Genomic DNA, 22011 nt, shown 5'->3' on the forward strand with positions numbered 1-22011 from the left:
TTCATATCAGGATTTCAAGTTTCATTGTTTGCATCCTTAGACAAAGCAGAAGTAATGGAATCCTGTCCAGGTTTGAAAATACTTCACTAATATATTGAATAAGATTATTAATTAGATTCCAAATTTAAGTACTTGAAGGATCATTCTTTTGTAAAGAAAATAAATGTGTGCTCAGAATTAAATTTGTGTTCATCTGTAATTTGAATATGCTCTCGGAACAAACTTAACTCTACTTTTGAAAAATGTGATGGCTTCTGGGTTTGAGCCAAATTAAGGTAAAATGATATTGGAGAGTGGTGAAAAATTAGTCAATAATTGAAAACAAGAATAAAAGGGCAAGATGGGGGGAATAAAAAAAGCAAGGCCTCACTTTATAAATCCAAGAAAGGATTAAATATCCAAAAGACTTTTCACCATCATATGAAAATAGTCAAATTAATTAATTTTGTTTACATTTTGGCTTAGCAGTTTGGATTTCTTATTAAAGCTCTCCATATTCCTGTTACTTTGATCACATTTCTCATTCTATGGCAGTGAATTATGCTGAAACATATTTTACTTTTTTGTTTGTTTTGATAGTCATGTTTTATCTCATTTCCAGGTGTGGGCAAGGATGGACAGGAAATCGATGCCACATCAAGTTGAGCCTTCCTACTTCAGATTTCATGTACACTCAGAACAGTAGGTGACATTGTGACTAAATGAATCACTTGATTTGCTGTCTTTAATGTTTGTTTCTCACTCCATATTCATTTACCTTTTCATCAATTTGAAATTCCAGACATGTGGACCCTTCTGGGTATAGGATTGGCATTCCTGATGATTCATATTACAGTCACCATCCTGTGCTTTCTTGCACACAGAAAGTCACCAGTGAGGTAAGTGATGACTTTAATGTACTAGTAAGAAAAGTTGTGGCTTTAATGATTGACTGAAACACACACAACAGAACAATTTTCTTTAAAACCTTATTCATCTATTAGAAAGAATGACATTGTACCATCCGTAAGGAAATGGAAAGACTTGGAAAAAATATTAAAGGAAGTAAGTTAGACTCAGAGAAGCAAAGATTGTATGGTTTCCTTCAGTTGTGGCAGGTAGAATGCACCTATAAATCTCGAAGTAAACACGTTGGAATAGGCTATAGGCAAGTGGTTACACATCTATCATGGGACATATAATAGACTCTAGGGAGAGCTCAAGCAGTATAATCTTTTTAAAAAGACTATGTCAAAGACAAACAAAATCAACACCAGGAAATGGGTACATGCCAAGAATGGGGGGGTGGCTAAAGGGAGGGAGGGAGGTAGACAAGGAAGTAGAGAAGCCGAAGAGAATGCAATCAAGAATTCAGTACAGGGCTGGGAAGGTGGCTCAGTGGTAGAGCGCTTGCCTTGCATGCCTGAGGCCCTGGGTTCGATTCCTCAGCACCACATAAGAAAAAAGAAAAAAAGCCAGAAGTGGTGCTGTGGCTCAAGTGGTAGAGCGCTAGCCTTGAGCTGAAGAGCTGAGGGACAGCGCCCAGGCCCAGAGTTCAGGACCCACGACCAGACCCCCCCCCAAAAAAAAAGAATTCAGTACACATGCCCCAAAATTTTTTAAAGTAAGGGGGTTGAAGGGGGGTGAGAACGTTGAAGGCGTGACACTGCTCAAGATGAATTGTATTCCTAAACTGCTTTGCTATATGGCACCCCCTTTGTACAACTACTTAAAGATAATAATAATAATAATAATAATAATAATAATAATAATAATAATAAAGGGAAATCTCACAATAAAACAAAAATATTACTTTGCCATACTTTCCTTTCATCTATTGTTTCATTCAGGGAATCTTTACCTTTCCATCCTTTATGGGCATATTTTGGAAGCAGGAACTGCCTGATAATCTTTTTTTTTTAAGCCTTAATTTTACTTTTTAGATTATATTAGAATCTTTTCTGAGGGCACCAAATAAAGAGAATATGACAGTCTCCACAGTATAAAACAGTAGGGGCTGGGTATAACCATTCTGATGGGTCTCAGGGAAGACCTCAGGACTACAGTGCACTGGAGATGCTGGATTGTCTGCACAGAAAGGAAGGCCCCTCAGTACCAGTGAGTAGGGCCAGTACTGCCGTGTCCTAAGCAGTGCATAGAGCCAAGGCCAGGAGGTACTGGGCTGGAAGGAACTCTGCCTGCTGGACTCCTGCCTAACTTAGAGGCCCTTACAATCTGCAGAGCCATTTAGAATCCTGGAAACTTCCCAACCATCACCTCTATAGCCTAGCCCAGTGATGAGTTATTGACTTTTCCTCACACTCAGCTGACACAAGGGCCCAAAATCAGAGTTCATGAACTTTTATGCGATTAAAAGAAATGTATCATGTTCTGCCCATGGGCTTGTAGTCAAGGGTTTAGACCTTAGGAAATACCTATGCCCTACTGGACAACACATAGCTCACCATCATCCTGTGACAACTCATGTTGCACATGAGGAGTTCTCCTCAGATCGTCAGCCTGCATTTGTGTTTACTAGCGGATTCCCAACTTGATGTCATGAAATAAGGTAAAGTTGTCACAGAACTTTTGTGTTCATTACTAAACAACATATGTGAAGACAAACATTGTCTGAACTTAAAAAGCTTTTAATCTAGCGGAACAAATGGACACATAAATCATAATAGGAAATATTAGCGGTATGATAGAATACACAGATGTACTTATTGAAAACCTCTAAACTAGATGTTGTGTGTATGTGTGTATGTGTATGCTTGAATATACCCACACACATATGTATATATGCATATACGATTGACTTTTTATGGTGGTGCTAGGTTTAAACTCAGGGCCTGATAATTGCTATCAGGCTCTCTCTCACTTAAGAGTCACATCCCCAGCTCCTTTTACTTTCATTATTCTCATTTTTTTAACCTAAACTGGCCTGAATTGCACGTACTTCTTTTTTTTTCTTCATAATTTGGAAAAGTAATGTGTGCTGCTGATTAAGATGGGGTCTTGAAAATATTTTTTTCCAGGCTGGTCTTGAACAGAAATCTTTCTGATGCTAGCCTCCCAACTATCTAGGATTATAAGTATGAACCTCTGTGCCCTTCTTAGATTGACTTACTTTAAGAAATTATCTCATAGCATTGAGAGACTAAGTTGAAACCTGAAAGGCAGGTTGGCAGACAGGCAAGTCAAGTCAAAGATGCTGGTATGGCCTGAATCCAAAATCTTCAGTGCCAGCCAGTGAGCCGAAACTGGCAAGGATTCTACGTTGTTGTCCTGAGGCAGAATTCTTCCTTCTTCAGTAAATTAGTCTTTGCTTTGGAAGCCCAACCACATGATGACTAAGTGAAAAAAACTAAGTTCTTAAAAAATTTTACAGCCTTTTTGCTTTCACTAAAGCAATACTTTTTCTTACTTATACTCAATTGATTGTAGATGATTGATTGTACCTGTTCATCACAACTAAGAAAAAAATTTTAAAACACCTTTCCAATAATATCTAGACCAATATTAGACCAAACAACTGGGCAGGGCACTATAACCTGACTGAGAGATACTTAAAGTTAATTATCATACTGAATAAACCAAGTTGTCATGTTTACACAACCAGCAAGAGCATTTAAAGGTATCCTAAATGCATGCCTTCTCAAGATTCCTGTTAAAGTACCTGTAAGATGCACAAAGCATCTCAGGGAAATGTTAGTGCACTGTACCCCACTCTGAGCCACCTGGCCTTTCTCTTTCCTTTTTCTGTCATTCACTTGTACACTTTCCTTTCTTCTTTTTGTTTAATCTCCTTTCTTTGCTACTCTTTTTCTATTTTCCACATTCTTCTCTCAGGGCTACAATGAAGTCCCCACTAATAGGAGTGAAGAGAGAGGGAATCCTTCTAAGAACCCAGACCAGCCAGTTTTACCAATTCTGTGTAGAACAAAGCCAGAACAACCACCTCTGCCTCCATGGGGTCTTTAGACTGGAGGATGTCCATCCTGGGACCTCACTTCTCAAGGGTATATGGTACAAATAGCTTCAAGGCAATCATATTGCAAATACTCAAATTTCATATATCTACCAACAAAAGGAATTTCAGGAAGGAAAGTGCACCCAGCATCCATCCTGTCCCATCTCCTTTCTCATTTGCTCTTTTGTTCTCCTTTATCTCAATCTCATCTTGAGTCTTTTTTGTGTGTGTGTGTGTCTGCCATGGGGCTTAAACTCTGGGCTTGGGTGCTGTCCCTGAGCTCTTCAGCTCAAGGCGAGTGCTCTACCACTTGACATTTCTTGTGATTACAAGAAATAAGAAATAATAAGAGTCTCACAGACCTTCCTGCCCGAGCTGGCTTTGAACCTTGATCCTCAGATCTCAGCCTCCTGAGTAGCTAGGATTACAGGCGTAAGCCACCAGTGCCCAGCTTACATCCTGAGTCTTAATAAAATGAATTATGGGGGGGGGGGGGCAGGGGAGTAAACACACTATAAACTGAGTGTGTAGCTCTCCCACAAAGGAAATTCACAAGATAATACTAGTGTGGAAGAATGAGATAACCCCTTGCCATGTCTCTCCCCTCTCCCACACTTCCTCCTTCTCCCCCTCCTTCTCCTTCTTTTTAAAACTTTTCTTCTCTCTTCTTAGAATTAGAAATAATAATTGAGACAATTGAATAGATAACAGAATTGGCTTTCTCATTAAGGACAGAAGACAATTATAATTTCACTCCTTTTAAGAAGTTTAAGCTTTACAAATTAGCATTTGAAAAAAACTGTTGTATACTATAAAATATTTAAGGAATATTGAAATTAAAATAAAATTTTAGATATCAACTTAAAATGTAAAAGAAGACACATAGCAGATAAAAGGAATGCTCACATGATAATATTCTAAGACCACTAGCTCTGCTCCACTGCACACTAGTGAAATCCTCCACCGGGAAGGGCTGTTTCATCTCTTATACTTTTGAAATCAGGCAAATATCTTCCACCATTCTGTCAGGGTTAGTCATTTGAAATACCTTCAACAATCCCAGTATAACATCTCAGCATATTTCCATACTATTTTTTTATCCATATAACCCTGTTACTACAATTGCATAAGTAATTAGTGCCAATACATTGAGGATTATCAATACAAGGTTATTCGGGATTGTTAAGAATTATGTACACCTCCCAGCATTACCAAAAATTACCAAAAAAAAATCACAGCCTACATCCGTTGATTACATTCAAATGAAGATGTATGCAATCAATTTTGAATCAAGTCTTCTTGTCCTAAGATTATATGAAATGTTGTCAAAGAGATGATTAACTGTAATAATAGTGGCTCACCTTGGAAATATTGCCAAAATATGGGATGCAGGAGGAAGAGTATCACTTTCTCTACATGAAGCTTAACTGTCAAGATTTGTTATGAAATTTTATACAAAGTCTTTAATACAACAGACTCTTCAGTAACTTGAAAGAAAAATTTTAATTAATTTTCTGCAAACATAAAATAGAGATCCAGACAATGTTAAGACAAGACAAGTCTCTTAAAGTTCTAAGAGATTTGATTTCTGGGATTTTATTATACTCCTCCTGATCCTTCCATTAGCTGCTTACCACTGGATTTCAGGGGAAAGAAAGCAACTCCAGCTCTCTTGATCTAAATAAAGAATTTAGCAGAAAGACCCAGGCTGTTTGGTAGAGCTCAAGTATAAGAATAAATGAGGCAGAGCCTCTCATCTCTCCCTCATTTTGTCAGCTTTGTGAGTCGCTCTACAGATGTATTTCCGCTAATCATTGTCCAATATCAAAATGGTATTCATTCACTACAAGATGAATGCTACTTACTCATCTCTGCAGACATGTAGCAAGATGAAATCATTTTCTTCTCATCCAAATTGTATATTCCACTGGAAAATCTTGATTAACTAACCCATGTCTGGGTGAGATGTGGCACAGATCAATAACAATTGGCTTCCCGGATTCCATCCTAAGGCACTGTAGTAGGGGAGATCATGAAAGATGTCTGTGAAGTGACTACTGCACCTGATCCACATACTCAAGATTCCTATTCATTAAACTTTAGAGGACATATCAAATATGGCAGCTTTGAAGACTTACCCCCAGAAAGAGAAAGTAAATGGGATCATCAAATCTATACCACAAGCCCATCTTATTTGGGGATGTATTAAGCTTAATTTTCACCAATTGAGGATAAAAATAGTAATAAAAGCTATTTCAGAAACAATAATTTTTTATGTGTGTGTGCAGTTCTTGGAGCTAGAACTCAGAGCCGGGGCACTGTCTCTGAGCTCTACCACTTGAGCCAAAGCTCCACATTTCTCTCTCTCTTTTTTGGGGGGGGGCGGGGAGGTAGTTTATTGGAGATAGAAGATTTTTCAAACCATGATCCTCAGATCTCAGCCTCCTGAGCAGCTAGGATTATGTGCATGAGTCACTGACACTCAGCTAGAAACAATGTTTAATTCATACTCATGTATTACCCAGCTCAGCTAATGCAAAGAAGCTCCTATCAGCTGCAGGTTAGCATCAGTTATGTTTAATTTGTGTTAATGAGTGTTTCCCTGTCCTTAATTTTGTGAAAAGTCTGCCTCCCAACAGGCAAATGGTGCCAGAAAAGCATGAGAGAAGTAAGTTGGCTTAGTGTACGTGGTAAAGCAAGAATTTTAGATTTGTTGAAAGGTAGCATGACTTTAGTGGAACTTAGATGGTGTTATGGGGGAAAATGAATCCAGTATCAACTGTACAAAATCAGAACTCTGTTCTTCCTAAATATGCAGGGGTTTTCCCCAACGTAGTCTCCTTAGGAATATACTCCAGTTGTCAAGGGAGAGTTGTACCTATAAATCAAGATTTAAAGTGCAAAGAAATAAGGAATCATTATTCTTCCTTTTGCTGCAGTCCATTATACACAGTAGTTTCCTGTTTTAGACTATGTCTTCGTTACTTGGGGAAAGATAAGCAGTGAATTAGGGTCTACTATTCTGCATTGGGTCACAGCCTCCTAAAATATGGTGCTGATGAACAATATTTAGTTGTGAAAGCATTGTCAGGTGTTCAAAGTCATTTCTCTATTGTATTTCACACACATATAAATGACCTCTATTCCTCTCTTTCCCCACACACCTTTTCTATTATTCAACAGCCTTTAGTGAATTTCTGTATGCCATCATCATATATATAAGACAAAATGTCATTCGCTTTCCCTCTCTCCACTCCCCCTTATCCCCACAAACAGTCCCACAAATACAATAAAGATAGATATGCCTTTTAAGCCTGTATTCCACATATGAGAGAAAACGTGTGGCTTGTCTTTCTGAACCTGGCTTGCTTTGCTTAACATAATGATCTCCAGGCCCCTTTATACAATTAATATGCTTCACTAAAAGGAACCAATCAGTGACAGGAATGTACAACAGGTTGTTACAGGATGAGTACCAGTGGGAGAAGGAAGGATCAATGGAGAAGGTGAAGGAGGGTAAATATAATCAAAGTACATCATATATACATACAAAAACAGAACAATAAAACCTGTTGAAACTTTTCAGAAGTGGGAGGAGAGAGAAGGGAGAATGATAGAGGGGTGAATTTGATCAGGGTACATCATATGCATATATGGTAACATCATGATGAGAACCTTGTGTACAACTAATATATGCTACTACAAATGAAAAAAGAGACTTTTGTGTGCAAAAGGTATAATGAATAATACTCCTACTTTCTGGGCTCATATTCAGTTATAATATTTGACTCTGTTATGTGAGGTGATAGAAATACAGATCAAAGTACTGTAGGTAAAAACAAAGGAGGTGGTAACAATGCTTGATAGGAAATGTACTCATTACCGCACTCGTGTAATGTAACCCTCTGTACAGTATCTTTACAATAAAAAATATATACAAAAAAGGACTGTAGGTAAAACAGGAGGAAAGAATGGTCAAAGGATCGATGCTTATTTTTATTTTTCTGGTAAGAAATGAGAGGTGATTAGGATTCCCAATCCTAGACTACCTCCCTACACCCTCATGAAAAGTACAACAGAGTTCTTTGAGATTCTTAAATAAGTATTCTTGGCTCCTAAATAAAATATCCACTCCCTTAATACTATATTGTTTCTACCAGAATCTTTCTCACTGCAAGCACTTTGTATGATAATAAGAATCTTTGAAGGCAGAAGTTTAGTTGCTATTCAAGTTTGAGATCCCTGGATAGACCTAACATGAGCCCAGTAATGAATATTTATTCTTAGCAAAACTCAAGCCCTGCTTACTCCATGCCTCTAGGCTTTCAGCTGCATTTGTAGATACACTGGTAAGCCTGCCCTCAGCCCAGAAATGAATACTTGGCTTTAGCAAGTGAATTCCAGTAGAATAAAGTCTTAAAGTCCTCTCATGAGGGCCCCATAACCTTTGCTCCTCATGTGCATTCACCCACAAGAAATAAAGCTGTGCTCCCAGCTTGAGATCGACAAACCTAACTCCCAAATCCCAGGCCTGTGTGCACATGCTGGCCAACCGACAGCCATGCTAAGCCTAAACTCTGAGCAAGAAAAGAGAAACAAAGGACAGTATTGTGAAGACTTACACTTAACATCAGGCCTACCAATATGATTCTTCTTTCAACAACTCCTCCTCCTATTCCTAAACCTAAGGAATAATAGTTGTTAAGAATAGAAAGACCATTTTCCTGTATAGCTGCCCATGAGCTAGCTATTTCATCTGAAAATAATCATTTCATTATTATAACTTTTCCAATACAATGTCTCTGACCAGCAGAGACAGTCCTTGGCACAAAATTGTGGCACTCTTTCAACATATTTCCTCTGAAGCATATTTCCATAGCAAGAAGACAGGATTCCAGTCAAGACATCCTTCTAGCTCGCATTTGTATCGTCATCTCTGAGCAGCCAGAATAAGTGGATGTGTCATATGAGAATCGCAGATGTCCTTCAAGGAGAGGTAACCTGCTAACTAAGGAAGTATGGGAAATCAGTAAAGATAAGTGAGGTGTTTTACCAGTAGTAAGTCATGTAGTCTTACTTTGGCAGGTGGCAAATATACTCAGCTCCATTGACAAGAGAATGAGAGTTGTAGCTCTTGTAATTTATTGTTACTGCAGAGTAGAGGATAGGGGGATTTGCTTCTTGATTTTTCTTCCATTACTGATTTATTATCCTCTGGATAGACTTTCACATTCAAATCTTCCATTTAACTTTTTCTCTTTAAAAGCATCCTGAAAGACACAACTACAATCTGTTTCCTGTGTTAAAATGTCAAGCTTATTAATGAATCAAACGATAGTATGGCGATAACCTTTCAAAACCCAAATGACTCTTCTCTTTGGAAACAAAAAAATAGAGCACTTAAATCAGAAACTCTTAGCAATCCATTCATGTGTTGTTTGGCAAACATTTATTAGCCATCTACTATGAGTCTGACTATGCTAGTAGCTGAGAATGCAAAAAATACATGACATTTTACACTCTACTCAAGGAGGGGAATAGAAAGCAAATAAGCCCAGTGCTGCCATAAAACATATATCAACTGGAGAGTTTCTTTCTCAGAAGTACTGGGGAAGGAAGCACTGTGGTTTGGAGAGACAGAGTGCTTTAGAGGCAAAGATTATATAGTCAGAAAGTAGATGATGGGTTTGGTGAGGACAGGCTATGTTACTCAAGTTTGGACTCAGATTGAAATACTGGGAACAAAGATTTCAGGGAGAAAGGCAGTGTGTCATAGAAGAGTGTGGTTAGTGTAGGTACAACACAAATCAGATAAGAAAATAAATGGTGAGCAAATAATTGGGAATGGAACAGAGAAAGATCATTTCATAGCAATCTAGACAAAATGCTAATTGAGTTCTTCTACTTAACAATTTCTCTTTATGATTTTTGTAGGTTGCTTTAAAATGACAATGAGTAAATGCAATTTTATTACATCTTTCAGCTTTTCTATTATGTTGGAAATTAAAATTATTCATAGATCTAGGAGAACTTTAACTAGATGTGTTAATAAATCCAAAATTGAATATATTTAAGGGAAATTGAGGCTATCTAGGACTCATAATGAAATCAGATGATTTTTCTAGACAGATTCTTTCATAGGGTCGACAATTTGAAATTAATTTTCTAAAAGATGTGGAAAGAAGGAAGTTGCTAGGCAATTCCAAGGGTGATTATGGAGGCTGATAATTACCTTCAACACTGCAATCAGTTTTCAATCAAATAGATTATGTATCTAAAAAAATTCAATAAGGAAATTACAATGAGTTTTCATATTCAACAATTATAATGAGAAAATGAATTTTTTTTCTTTTTGGTCAGAATCAGAAATGGGGGAAAGAGGATTTTTCAGGAGAGATAGCAGAAACCATTTAATGAGAAAGCAAAGATCCAGGCCAAAGAGTGTTCACTCACTCATATTTAGACACATATCCTATGATAGAACAAAATGATTGAAATTATATGAGCTAAGGATCAGCATTAGTTTCTGTGGGGTTTTATTTTGATTATTTTCATTTCTAATTGATCACATACCAATGATTTTATAAAGTGCTATTTAAATTGCATTCTCTTAAAATCCAAATAAAAGCACAAAATATTTATCTGAATTTCTTATTCTTAACATTGTCAGATGCAAAATTCTCCTGTCAAATTGCTATGAATATTTCTAAACACACTTTTGTTATTCTCTATGGGTGGGCTGGTAATCATACCAGCACCTGATGTTTACTAGGCGAGAGCTCCACCACTGAGCACATCCCTGACCCCAACATTTACTTTTGATTTGATACAATACACAGCTGAAACCAAAGCTGCATGAAACCACACACTAATTCACTCTATTGTAGATGTACAGCAGATAATTGGTTAATGTAATGTTTCCTAAATGAATTGAAAATGCTCTTAGCTCTTCCCATAGGAAGTTAATCTTCAAGTGGACAAGACATGAATAGAAATAAATAATGGCCAACCAATCTACTCTTGTAGACAGATTCTTAAATTTCAACCAAAGAGATTATGTGTCCAAGAGAACTCAACAAAAAAATTAGGGGGAATTTTCATACAAAGTAAGATAGCTTGAAAATTACTTCATGCCAATGAGAGAAAATACTATAAGACCCCATAGTAGAATACAAAGAATACAACATAGCATACCCAGAAGAGGTCAGTCCTCATGTGGAGTTAGCATGAGTTCTGGCCAGCAAAGAAGGCATTCAAGAACAAATGCAAAAGTTGGGAGAAACCAAAATATCTGGAAACTGAGCAGTGTGTCAGGGCGACCAGGTAGTTTGATAAGACATGGAAAATGAGGGGAATCATGAAATACAGAGTAAAGGGAGATGGTCAGTAGTGGCATGTTATGTTGGTAAGGATTCAATTTTCCAGACTGTATAACCATGACCTCCTTCTCTCAGATTGTGATTCACAATTACCTGGCAAAGAAGACTTGGAAAATACAGCTAAGTGCCAGAAAACAGTTTAAAATTACATCTGATTTTCCCACCCAGACATTTTAATGTATCTCACTCTTAATATTATCCTATACATACAAAGGTACATTTGTCATCATTAAACTTGAATTATCTATTAATTTTTCTCCTTATCCTTATAGTGAACATTCTGAAATTTTCTTGATACAATGGTACAAAGAGCTTTCTAATGTGGTTTCCATCTCACAACTAACAAATAAATAATAACTATGCTTATTCATATACTATATATTCATAACTAATAAATACATATTGGTCTATTGATTTAAATCCAATGTCACTACATGTTAGCAGAAAATACTATGAAAATACATAATATATAAATACATATATGATAAAAATCACATTCTCTGAAAAAATGAACCTTACCAATTCTATAGCTTTGCAGTATCACATTTATAAAAGAAATCAAAGAGAATATTTTCAGAAAAAAGGGCAAAAATTGTTGAAGAAGAAGTATATTTTAGCTGAGGAAATACACATGCATATGCAAACATGTTTACTCAAATTACAACATAAATTCAATGAGGTCTTATTGGGATTCTAATATCTATTTGCATAATAAAAGCATTAAATATGTTCTGTTGGGAGATATAACAAAAACTCTATCTTATATATATGTATATAAAGGGAAGTATATTTTAATGCCTTTTTATACAATTATATCTGTAAGTATAATTATTGATCATTTTTCATTTTACCAAATCTTGATATTGTGATAGTTCAAAGTTGTGACATATAATCTAAACAACAGGAGGAAAAATTTTACACTGATATATCATTTATTAGTCTGTTGCACATGTATAATGTATTATTTCTCCATGTGAAATTTTGTTCCATCATTGATAGAAAGTATTGGTTTCATGATTAACACAATTATTTAAGGGTTTACACATTTATCCAGTCTTCAAAACATTTGGAAACTGTTATGCTCCTGGTAAAAATATAAATTTTGTAAAATTCTGTTCTTTGTGTGAAAGTGTGAATTTTTTCATGAACAATGAATACTAGCAGGCATTTGATGTATGAGCATTGTCTCACCTAGGTTTATGAGGCTTAGGTCCAAATCATATTTCATCTGTCTCTCCTTCAGTTAAACATGTTGAGTGAGAAAAAAAAAATAGTGGTTAGTTTAGCATGTAACTCAATCTCACAGTGCTTTCTCAGGAGGCAAAGTTGGTCTGGACCTCATTTTCCATAAAATGCCCTCTATACATCCTTCTTGTTAATCCCATAATTAATGTGTTATGCTGCCTTATCAAAGTCATTTCAACCAACAAGCTAGACATGGAGGTCCATGACTGTCATCCCAGATGTGTTGGAAGATAGTGGCCTGAGGCTCACCTTGTGCAATAACACAAGACCCTCTCTGAAAAAATAACTAAATCAAAAAGGGCTGGAATTGTGGTTTCAATGATAGACTACCAATTTAGCAAGTATAAGGCTCTGACTTCAAAACCAGTATAGTCAAAAAAAAAAATGAAGAAAACTGTTGTGAATTTGTAGGCCTCTAGTAGGGGTTTTATTTTATTTATTTACTTTAATGTGACAGAACTTTATTTTCACATTAAAAAAAGGGAAACTGTCATCTTAGAGCATAAAACAAAACTCAAATGCATTCTCCCAACTAAAATGACCAAAGTTGAAAATCACTTTATACCTTGCCAGTGCAAACAAAAGAAAAACAGGAATAACAATATTAACATTAATAAAGAGACTGGATCTAAGATAGATAATATCATGTAATTTTAACAGTACAATTAAGAATCTGTCACTTACAAACATTATAGTTTATCAGAAAACTATGGCATCCAATATAAACAAAAATATTACAAATGCATCTAAGTTTGATAAGCAAGAATATGAAAAACAATTTTAAGAGTTGAATAAATCTAGTAGACAAAAATAGAGATATAAAGTAATATAAATAATTAATAAACCCAATTATATTTCTCAAGGAAAATAATGATATTTTGGCCAAGTTTTGCTTGTACAATTCCAAGCTACCCCAGGCAAATAAAAAAATGTTCTCAAAATCCCTTCTCAATAGGAAACAAAAAACAAAAAACTGAGTATGGTGGTACTGGCCTGTCATCTGGCTACTGTGGGAATTCTAAATAGGAGGACTTTGGTCCAGGCCTAGAAAAAGCAACATCTTATCTCAAGAATAACCAGAGAAAAAAGGCCTGGATTCATGACTCAAGCAGTAGTCTAGCAAGCACAAGTTCAGATCCCAATGCCATAAAAAATGATAATAATAACTTCACAAAAATGGAAGCTCCATAAACAAGGTCCATATCTATGACATTCAGTGCTATGAATATGTAAAGATCTTTTCATTTTGAAAATCAAGATTTTTACTTTAGATATATATATATATATATATATATATATATATATAATTCATATATTTTATTGTTATTTTAGAGGTGATAGACAGAGGGGTCACAGTTACATGAGTCAGGTAATGAATACATTTCTTTTTGAACCATGTCTCCCCTGCCCTTACTTTCCTAGTTTTTCCCTCCCATCCCACCCACAAGATGTATAGTTCATTGTCCATATAGTGTCCACTGTTGTATATGTTCACCCTTTGTTCCACCTCTTCTGTGCCCCCCTTACCCTCCCAAACACAAATAAACTCACAAACAAGACAAAAGGAAAAGACAGCAAAAACAACAACAAAAATCTCCTGTTTCCCTTTTCTTAGGATTCATTTCATGAAATATTATTTTATATGGTCATATGCACAGAGCTATTAAGCCTTTGTGGTCCACACCTATGCATATCCTCTTCTGGTCTCACTATGTGAATATCTAGAAACCTGTATAATTTATCATATCTCAGTGTATATTTTTAACCATTCAGTGTGCTTACTTATAGATTTATAGGAACATTCTGCTTACTACAAATGAAGGAAACAATGTTTCTTTGGGTCTGGCTTACTTCACTTAATATGATTTTTCCCAAGTCTCTCCATTTCCTAATGAATAGTACAATACCATTCTTTCTGATAGATGTGTAGAATTCCGTTGTATACATACCACATTTTCTTGATCCATTCATCCACTGATGGGCATTTGAGTTAATTCATATCTTGGCCATGGTAAACAATGCTGCTGAACATGGTTGTGTTGGTCACTTTAGCATGGCCTTGTTTGTGTTCTATTATTTAAATGGCCAAGAGTGGGCATTTAGAGACTGGGTCATAGGGAAGTTCTATGTTTAGTCTTTTGAGGAACCTCCAGACTGCTTTCCAGAGTGATTGAACAAGTTTACAGCTGTGTAGTAGCATTCCCTTTTTGCCACATCCCTACCATCATTTGTTATTGTTAATTTTCTTGATAAGGACCATTCTAACTAGGGTGAGGTGGAATCTCAATGTTATTTTGATTTGTATTTCTCTTATGGCCAGAGATATTGAACATTTCTTCATGTGTCTATTGGGCATTTTTACTTATTCCCTGAGAAGTCTCTCTTAAAGTCTTTGCCCATTAGTTGATTGGGTTCTTGAGGTTTTGAAGGTTTGTTTTTTTGGTGAGAATAATTTTTTGAGCGCTAATTATATTTTAGATCTGAGGCCCTTGTCTGATGCATAGCTGGTTTAAATCTTCTTCCATTCTTTGGACTTTCTAATTATCTTGCTAGATATCTCCTTTGCCATGCAGAAGCTCTTCAGTTCAATGCAATCCCATTTAGCCAGTCTTTCTTTGATTTATTGTGATTCCAGATCTTTACTTAGAAAGTTTCAACCTGTACCTAGGAGCCATACTATTTCCCCTACGCCTTCCTGTAATATTTTCTTGGTATCTGGCCTTGTATTGAGGTCTTCAATTCATTTGGAATAGGTGTGGTGCCTAGTGATACATAGGGTTCTAGCTTGAGTCATTCTGCACATGGATAACCAATTTTGCAAGCATCATTTGTTGGAGGCTGTCTTTCTTCCAACCTGTATATTTGGCTCCTTCACAAATATTAAGTGGCTATATGTGGGTTTATTTCTAGGTCTTCTGTTCCATTGATCCTCAGGCTTATTCTTGGGCCGGTACCAAGCTGTTTTCACTAATATGGCTTTGTAAGAGAGGTTGAAGTTTATTATTGCTACTCTTCCAGCACTGTTCTTCCTGCTAAGGATTGTTTTGGATATTCTGGATGTTTTATTATCCATATGAATTTTTGGATTGCCCTCTCTACTTATTTGAAGAAAGTTGTTGGGATTTTGATGGGTTTTACATTTAATTTGTAAATTGCTCTGGGCAACATTGCTATTTTTCTGATGTTATTTCTTCCCATTACAGGGTATGTGAGGTTTCTGCATTTCCTTAAATCTGTTCCAATTTCTTTCAGATTTTTAAAGTTTTTACAATACAGGTCCTTCACCTCTTTGGTTAGGTTAATTCCGATGTTATGTTGAGGGGGCAGCTATTAAAATGGAGTTGCATACAGAAAAGTTACTGATTTTTGTGGGTTAATTTTATACCTGATACTTTTCCAAAGTTTCATATATTCTCAATTAGCTAGAGAGGGAAATCTATAGGGTTCTTGGGGTATATAGTATCTGCAAAGAGGGATTGCTTTACTTCTTTTCCTGTTTAAATCTCCTTCATGAAATTTTCTTGCCTTATTGCTCTTGCTAGGAATTCCAGTACTATGTTGAAGAGGAGTGGAAAGAGTAAACATCCTTGACTGATTCCTCATTTTAGAAGAAATGATTTTAATGTTTTGCCATTAAATATAATGCTGGCTGAAGGTTTGTCATATACAGCCTTTACTATATTGAGGCATATTCTATGGATTCCTGGCTTTTCCAGAGCTTTTCTCATAAAGAGATATTGAATTTTATCAAATGCTTTTCCTGCATCTATTGAGATGACCATTTGGTTCTTGTCCTTGCTCTGGTTAATGTATTGAATTATATTAGGTGACTTGCATATAGTAAGCCAGCTTTGCATCCCTGGAATAATTCCCATTTGATCATTTGTTAATCCCATTTGTTTAATTCTCTGTTTTCTGTTTGGTCATTTCTGAGGGCTTCTTTTTGAAATCTTGTTTTAGGATTTCTAAGAGCCTCTTTACATGACTGATATGTTTATTTGTTATTTTTCCTTAATGTACTTTAACTGGGTAGCTGCTTTTTCACAGGACTCCTTTGCCGTGGACTTCATTTAGCTTCTTGTTTGTATTCTCTATTAATTCTTCCATTATTCTCTGGTTAATGTCATTATGCTCACATTGTCTTGTATATAAACTTTTCATTAATTAAATTTATCAGTAGTGTTTTTCCCTTTTTTCTTTTTTCTTTTCTTTTATTTTTTATTATTATTTTTATTGTGAAAATACCATACAGAGAGGTTACAATTACATGGACAAGGTAATGAGTACATTTCTTATCAAGCATTGTTGCCTCCTCTTTTGTTTCCCCATCCCATCCCTTCCCATATCCCACCCATCCACCCCCCACCTCCCGCCAAAGTTGTAAAGTTCGTTTTTCGACATAACGACTTCTACATCTCATTGTTGCAGTGGGTCCACCTGTATCCGTATTTAAACGATTTGTTTTTTCCCTTCCCCTCCACAAATTATACCAACATCAAATACAGAGAAAGCAGAGGTTATACTGTGGGGGAGGGACATACAAAGCAACAAAGAAATAATCTTATAAATATGTTAGAAACAATGGCAAGAAAGAAAAAAAAATTTGAATCCTGATCTTGAGGTTCATTTTCCCTAACATCAACTTATCTGACCATTTCTGCTTGTCTCAGATATATACTAGTTATTGCAAATAAGAGAAACCATGGGACCTATGTTTCTTTGGGCCTGGCTTACTTCACTTAATAAAATTTTTTCCAAGCCTTTCCATTTCCTAACAAATTGAGCAATGTCATTCTTTCTGATGGAGGCACAGAATTCCATTGTGTATATATACCACATTTTCTTGATCCATTCATCTACTGAGGGGCATCTGGGTTGGTTCCCTATCTTAGCTATGGTAAATAATGCTGCAATAAACATAGTTGTGCTGGTAGCTTTTGTATGGTCTTGTTTGTGATCATTTGGGTAAATACCAAAAGTGGGATTGCTGGGTCATAGGAGAGCTCTATGTGGAGTCTTTTGAGGAACCACCATACTACTTTTTAGCAGTGTTTTTAATGCATTGTGTGAAGCATCTTCTAGGTTCCTGTTTTCCTGTTCACTTGTCTGCTTGTTTTCTGTGAGCACTGTATTTCCCTGAGTTTGCATATTTCTAGTATATCTAGGATGTGTTCTGCCCATTTGAAGACCCTTTTAGTTTTTATCTTTGGGCAATCTGTTCCTTGTTTTCTTGGTTGACTAGTCATCCAGTGTTCTGTCCCTTTGCTGAGACTTAGTTATCTGGGTTCCGGGCTTATAGAGAAAACTGAGTGAAGATGCAGAATTCAGATCTGCTATGGAGTTGTATTGTTAAAATCTATCAGATGAAAGTATTAGAGTTAGCAGAGAGAGGGTTAGAGACACCTAGGGCGTTTCTCTGTTGCTTTGCCACCATCTTTCTGGAAGCCAAGATCTTTCTTTTCTGTGAACCTCACTTCATTCATTTGTACTAGGAAAGGAGTGTGGATGGGGTATTTAGAACTATGGGTCCACAGGCCATACTTTAAGAAACATTGATGCTGTCTATATCCCCAGATAGACCTTCAAATATTGCTTGAATGAGCAATTTAATGCTCTCTCAAGTGTACGTATCATCATTGAACATTGTCCTATTGTTAAATGTTGAGGTTGCATCTAGTTTTTTTATTATTATTCATAATTTGCAAGGAATCTTTGTATAAATGTCTTTGCCTCCTCTAGTTTATAAAGACTAACTCCAAGTAATTTCACTAGGTCAGAAAAGGTTTTTATAATCTCTTTCCGAAGGGACCCTCCTGCTCCACATCTGGTTTACATTAGGTGGTTGTGAATTATGCTAACTGTGCACTTGAGAAGCAGAATGCAGATTGAGCTCTCCTTGGCTGCATTAATTCTCCTCAAGGTTAAGTTCCACGAGCTTGTGTCAGCTCTATTCACACTAATTGCACCCGTATTTCTCCGCATGTTACCACTTGAGTGCTTTTGCCACTGAGAGAATGTCTCTGCACTGACAGATTTTGTGGTCAACATATTTATTTCCAGCTTAAATAGAGTGAGGGAAAAATATGGCAGCTGCTATGTCATGTGAATGACTTTAGCATAATTCGGTATCCATATTATTTGGTTGTGTGACCCTTAGATGATTAATTCTTTCCTCCCGCTCTGTGGCATTTCTGGTTGTGTTTGCAAACCTCATTCTTCCTGAATTGTTTCCACCCAAACATGTGGTCCTTATGGATTTGAAAATGAAAACTTGAACTCTTAGATAGCTTCTCTCCCTATTTATCTTTGCCTTTCAAATTGGTTTATTTCTTGCTTTTTTGCTTCCTTGGCCCAGATTTTTAAGAGTAAAGTCATCTTTTAAGAGTAGAAATTGGTCAATAACATTATTTCCATTTCTTTCTTCTCATGATTTCATCACATCTGTCTTTGTAAGTAGTCATATAACAGAGCAGTTACAGGCACAACTTATTCTTTAAGTTGATCTAATAAACTCAACTTACTCTTTCTTTTAATATCTTAGGCTACTGTACAATTTCACTCTACCTGCACACTTTGTTTTCCCACAGTACTAGGGTTTGAACTCAGAACTTTGTGCTTGTTAGAAGAAAGCATTATGGAGCTTGGGCCGTACCAAAACCTTTAGCCTATACATTCATATAACAAATGTAATGTTGTAAGTTCTGTGTTGACTTTTTGAAATCATAAACGTATGAAAATATCCTCCCTACAGAGTGTTGTGCTCCAAGATATCAATAAATATTTCTGCTCCCTTCTGTGTTCCACCTTCCCCCATGGAGCATTTGCTCCATGGAGCAAATCTTGTTATGGATTCAGCATAGGAAGATAATACTTGAAACTACCAAGTAAAAGCCACTGCTACTTCCTTAAAATAATACCATGTGAGTTTTTACAATATGTTCAAGTCAAAGTGCATTGTACTTGAATAAGAACACAAACACAAACACTATCCATTTGCTTCCTCTTACTCAGTTTGCATTTCCTGTTTTCTAAATGCCTCTCTCCAATGTCGTACAAATTTCTTACTTGTTTTGTGGTATTTCGTTGTGCTTATTTTATTTTTTCAAACTGCTATAAATTTAGATTATGAAAAGAACAAGATAGGGTCGAGATTTTAAACTAGATGTAACTTTCCTTAATTACTGTCTATTCAAGTAGACTAAAAATGGTCAGAATTTGGGTGTAAAATAAAACTATTGCGATATTTGGGGACAAGAAAGCTGATATATATATATATATATATATATATATGTACATATGTGTGTATGTATATATATGAAAACTCATATATCAGCTGATATATAATTATATATTATATATAATGTTTTATATATATTAGTATATATCTGAAGCCTGATATGTATCATCTGATACATAATTATATCTTATATATTCATATTATATGTGTATATATGTATATATACATACATATATGTGTGTATACATGTATAGATACATATATGTATCTATACATATATATATAATTCAACACTGAGAGTTGCCTAGGAGACACACTACACAAATCTCTACCCATGACTACAAATTAAAAATAAAAATCATATTAACTGAAGTAAGCCATGCCCAAAGAAACATAGGTCCCATGATTTCCCTTATCTGCAATAACTAGTGTATGTCTAGGACAAGCAGAAAAGGTCAAAAGCTATGTACATATGACCATATAAGATGATGTTAAGCAAAATGAACCCCAAGATAGGGACACAGCAGGTTATTTCTTTGTCACTGTTGTTTTTAATGTACTTATAATGTTCTATGTGATATTTTTAGTTTCTTTTGTATGTTCTTCCCCTAACCCCTGTTTACACTGTATTTGATTCTGGTGCCCTGCATCTTGTATATACATTTTTCTAATTTGGGGAGGGGAAGGGAAATAACAAAATGCTGAAACAAGGATACAGGTTGACCCATTGTAACAATGAGATGTACAAGACACTATGTTGAAAATGAACTTTACAACTTGGGGGGGGAGTGAGAAGGAGTTGTGGAGGTGGGGAGGGAAGGGATGGTAGGGAAAAAACAAAGGAGGTGGTAACAATGCTGGATAGGAAATGTACTCATTACCTTACTCATGTAACTGTAACTCCTCTGTACAGTATCTTTACAATAAAAATATATATTAAAAAACAAAAGAGAAAACTAAAAAAAAACCCAAAGTATTTTCCAAGGTTAAAAAAGCAGAAAGTAAAAAAAAATAAAAGAAAGCCAGAAGACTTATTGCTTATTGATTTTTTTGTGATCAAACAAGGAAAATACATTATTAATAACACCCTTTTTAAAAGAAAACAAACATTTCTAAGACCTCTTCTTAGCAGAGAGAAATGTGCCCAAGAAATATTTAAATCAGTTTTTATATTATATTTTCCTTTATCTGAAAGATTAGCATATTCAGAAGGCTTTGTACTCCTTAAATCTCACAACTGGAAACCTTTGGGGAAACTGAATTGAAGAATTCAGGATAACAGAGTTGGAAATGAGAGTATAGAACTGAGATTTACTTCTCTGGGACACCCCCAGATACAACATTAATCAGATACAACCAAATTAAATACAATAAACATAACACTCAGAATAAATGAATTCTACTTCCACCTGGGGATGCGTTCTACTTCATTATTTAGATATATTCTTGCAAAACTGTCACATACACTTTCATGGATAGAAAACATCTTTCATCCAGAGTAACAAATGAAATACTTCACAGCTAAAAAATAATCCCCCAACATTCAGGTATGTACGCATGGATATTCCATACTCCCAACACACTGGGTAGTATATTATATTTACCTTACAAATAGGAGAGATATTATAAATTAAGCCCTACCATCTAGAGATTCCCAAAACTTGGAGCAATATCTTTGATCTGGTAAACATAAAAGTTGTTGGTGGGTCATAATACAACTTGAAGTACAATGGATTTACAATTACTTACCTTCAGTTACCCATATAGTGACCCTCCATCTTTAATTACAACTCCACGTTCTAGCCCTCGGGTGTCATCAACTTTCATTAGAATCACTCCCTCACATCAGTGCTTTCATTTGCATTTTCATTTTAATAGAAAAATATTTTAAAAATATTAAAAACCCTCTCAGTAAGATCAATAAGAAAAAAAAGCCTGGGATTTGTATCCATTTATCTGACTTTTGCCTGCCAATCTAGGTTTGAGTTACCTACGGTCCCAGTAGTCCCAATGCCAAGTAGCATTGCGTCATATCATGATCTTTTGTGTTCCTGTCCAACTTTTACCAGTTGAGTTCTCAGCTTGTCCCTTCGGTTTGTAGTCATCTTCCTGGCTTTTGGACCATCTGTCCTGTCTAGGCCTATGGTTTGGGTTTTCTCTTGCTTCCTGATTTCATGCCTGATTTCAGCTGAGATTAA

At 35.8% G+C, this 22011-nt stretch overlaps 1 protein-coding gene across 1 annotated transcript in view; it reads left to right on the forward strand.

Annotated features, from left to right (window-relative positions):
* Positions 1–22011, forward strand: part of Malrd1 (MAM and LDL receptor class A domain containing 1) — a 470497-nt gene that overhangs the window by 442026 nt on the left and 6460 nt on the right. Inside the window, exons 37-38 of the mRNA XM_069991735.1 lie at positions 602–681; positions 782–878. Of these exons, the coding sequence (XP_069847836.1) occupies positions 602–681; positions 782–878 (177 nt within the window). The remainder of the gene's footprint in view (positions 1–601; positions 682–781; positions 879–22011) is intronic.

The sequence above is a fragment of the Dipodomys merriami genome, unplaced genomic scaffold (assembly GCF_024711535.1).
Source record: "Dipodomys merriami isolate MVZ:Mamm:240054 unplaced genomic scaffold, mDipMer1.0.p SCAF_4, whole genome shotgun sequence".
Classification (NCBI taxonomy): Eukaryota; Metazoa; Chordata; class Mammalia; order Rodentia; family Heteromyidae; genus Dipodomys; species Dipodomys merriami.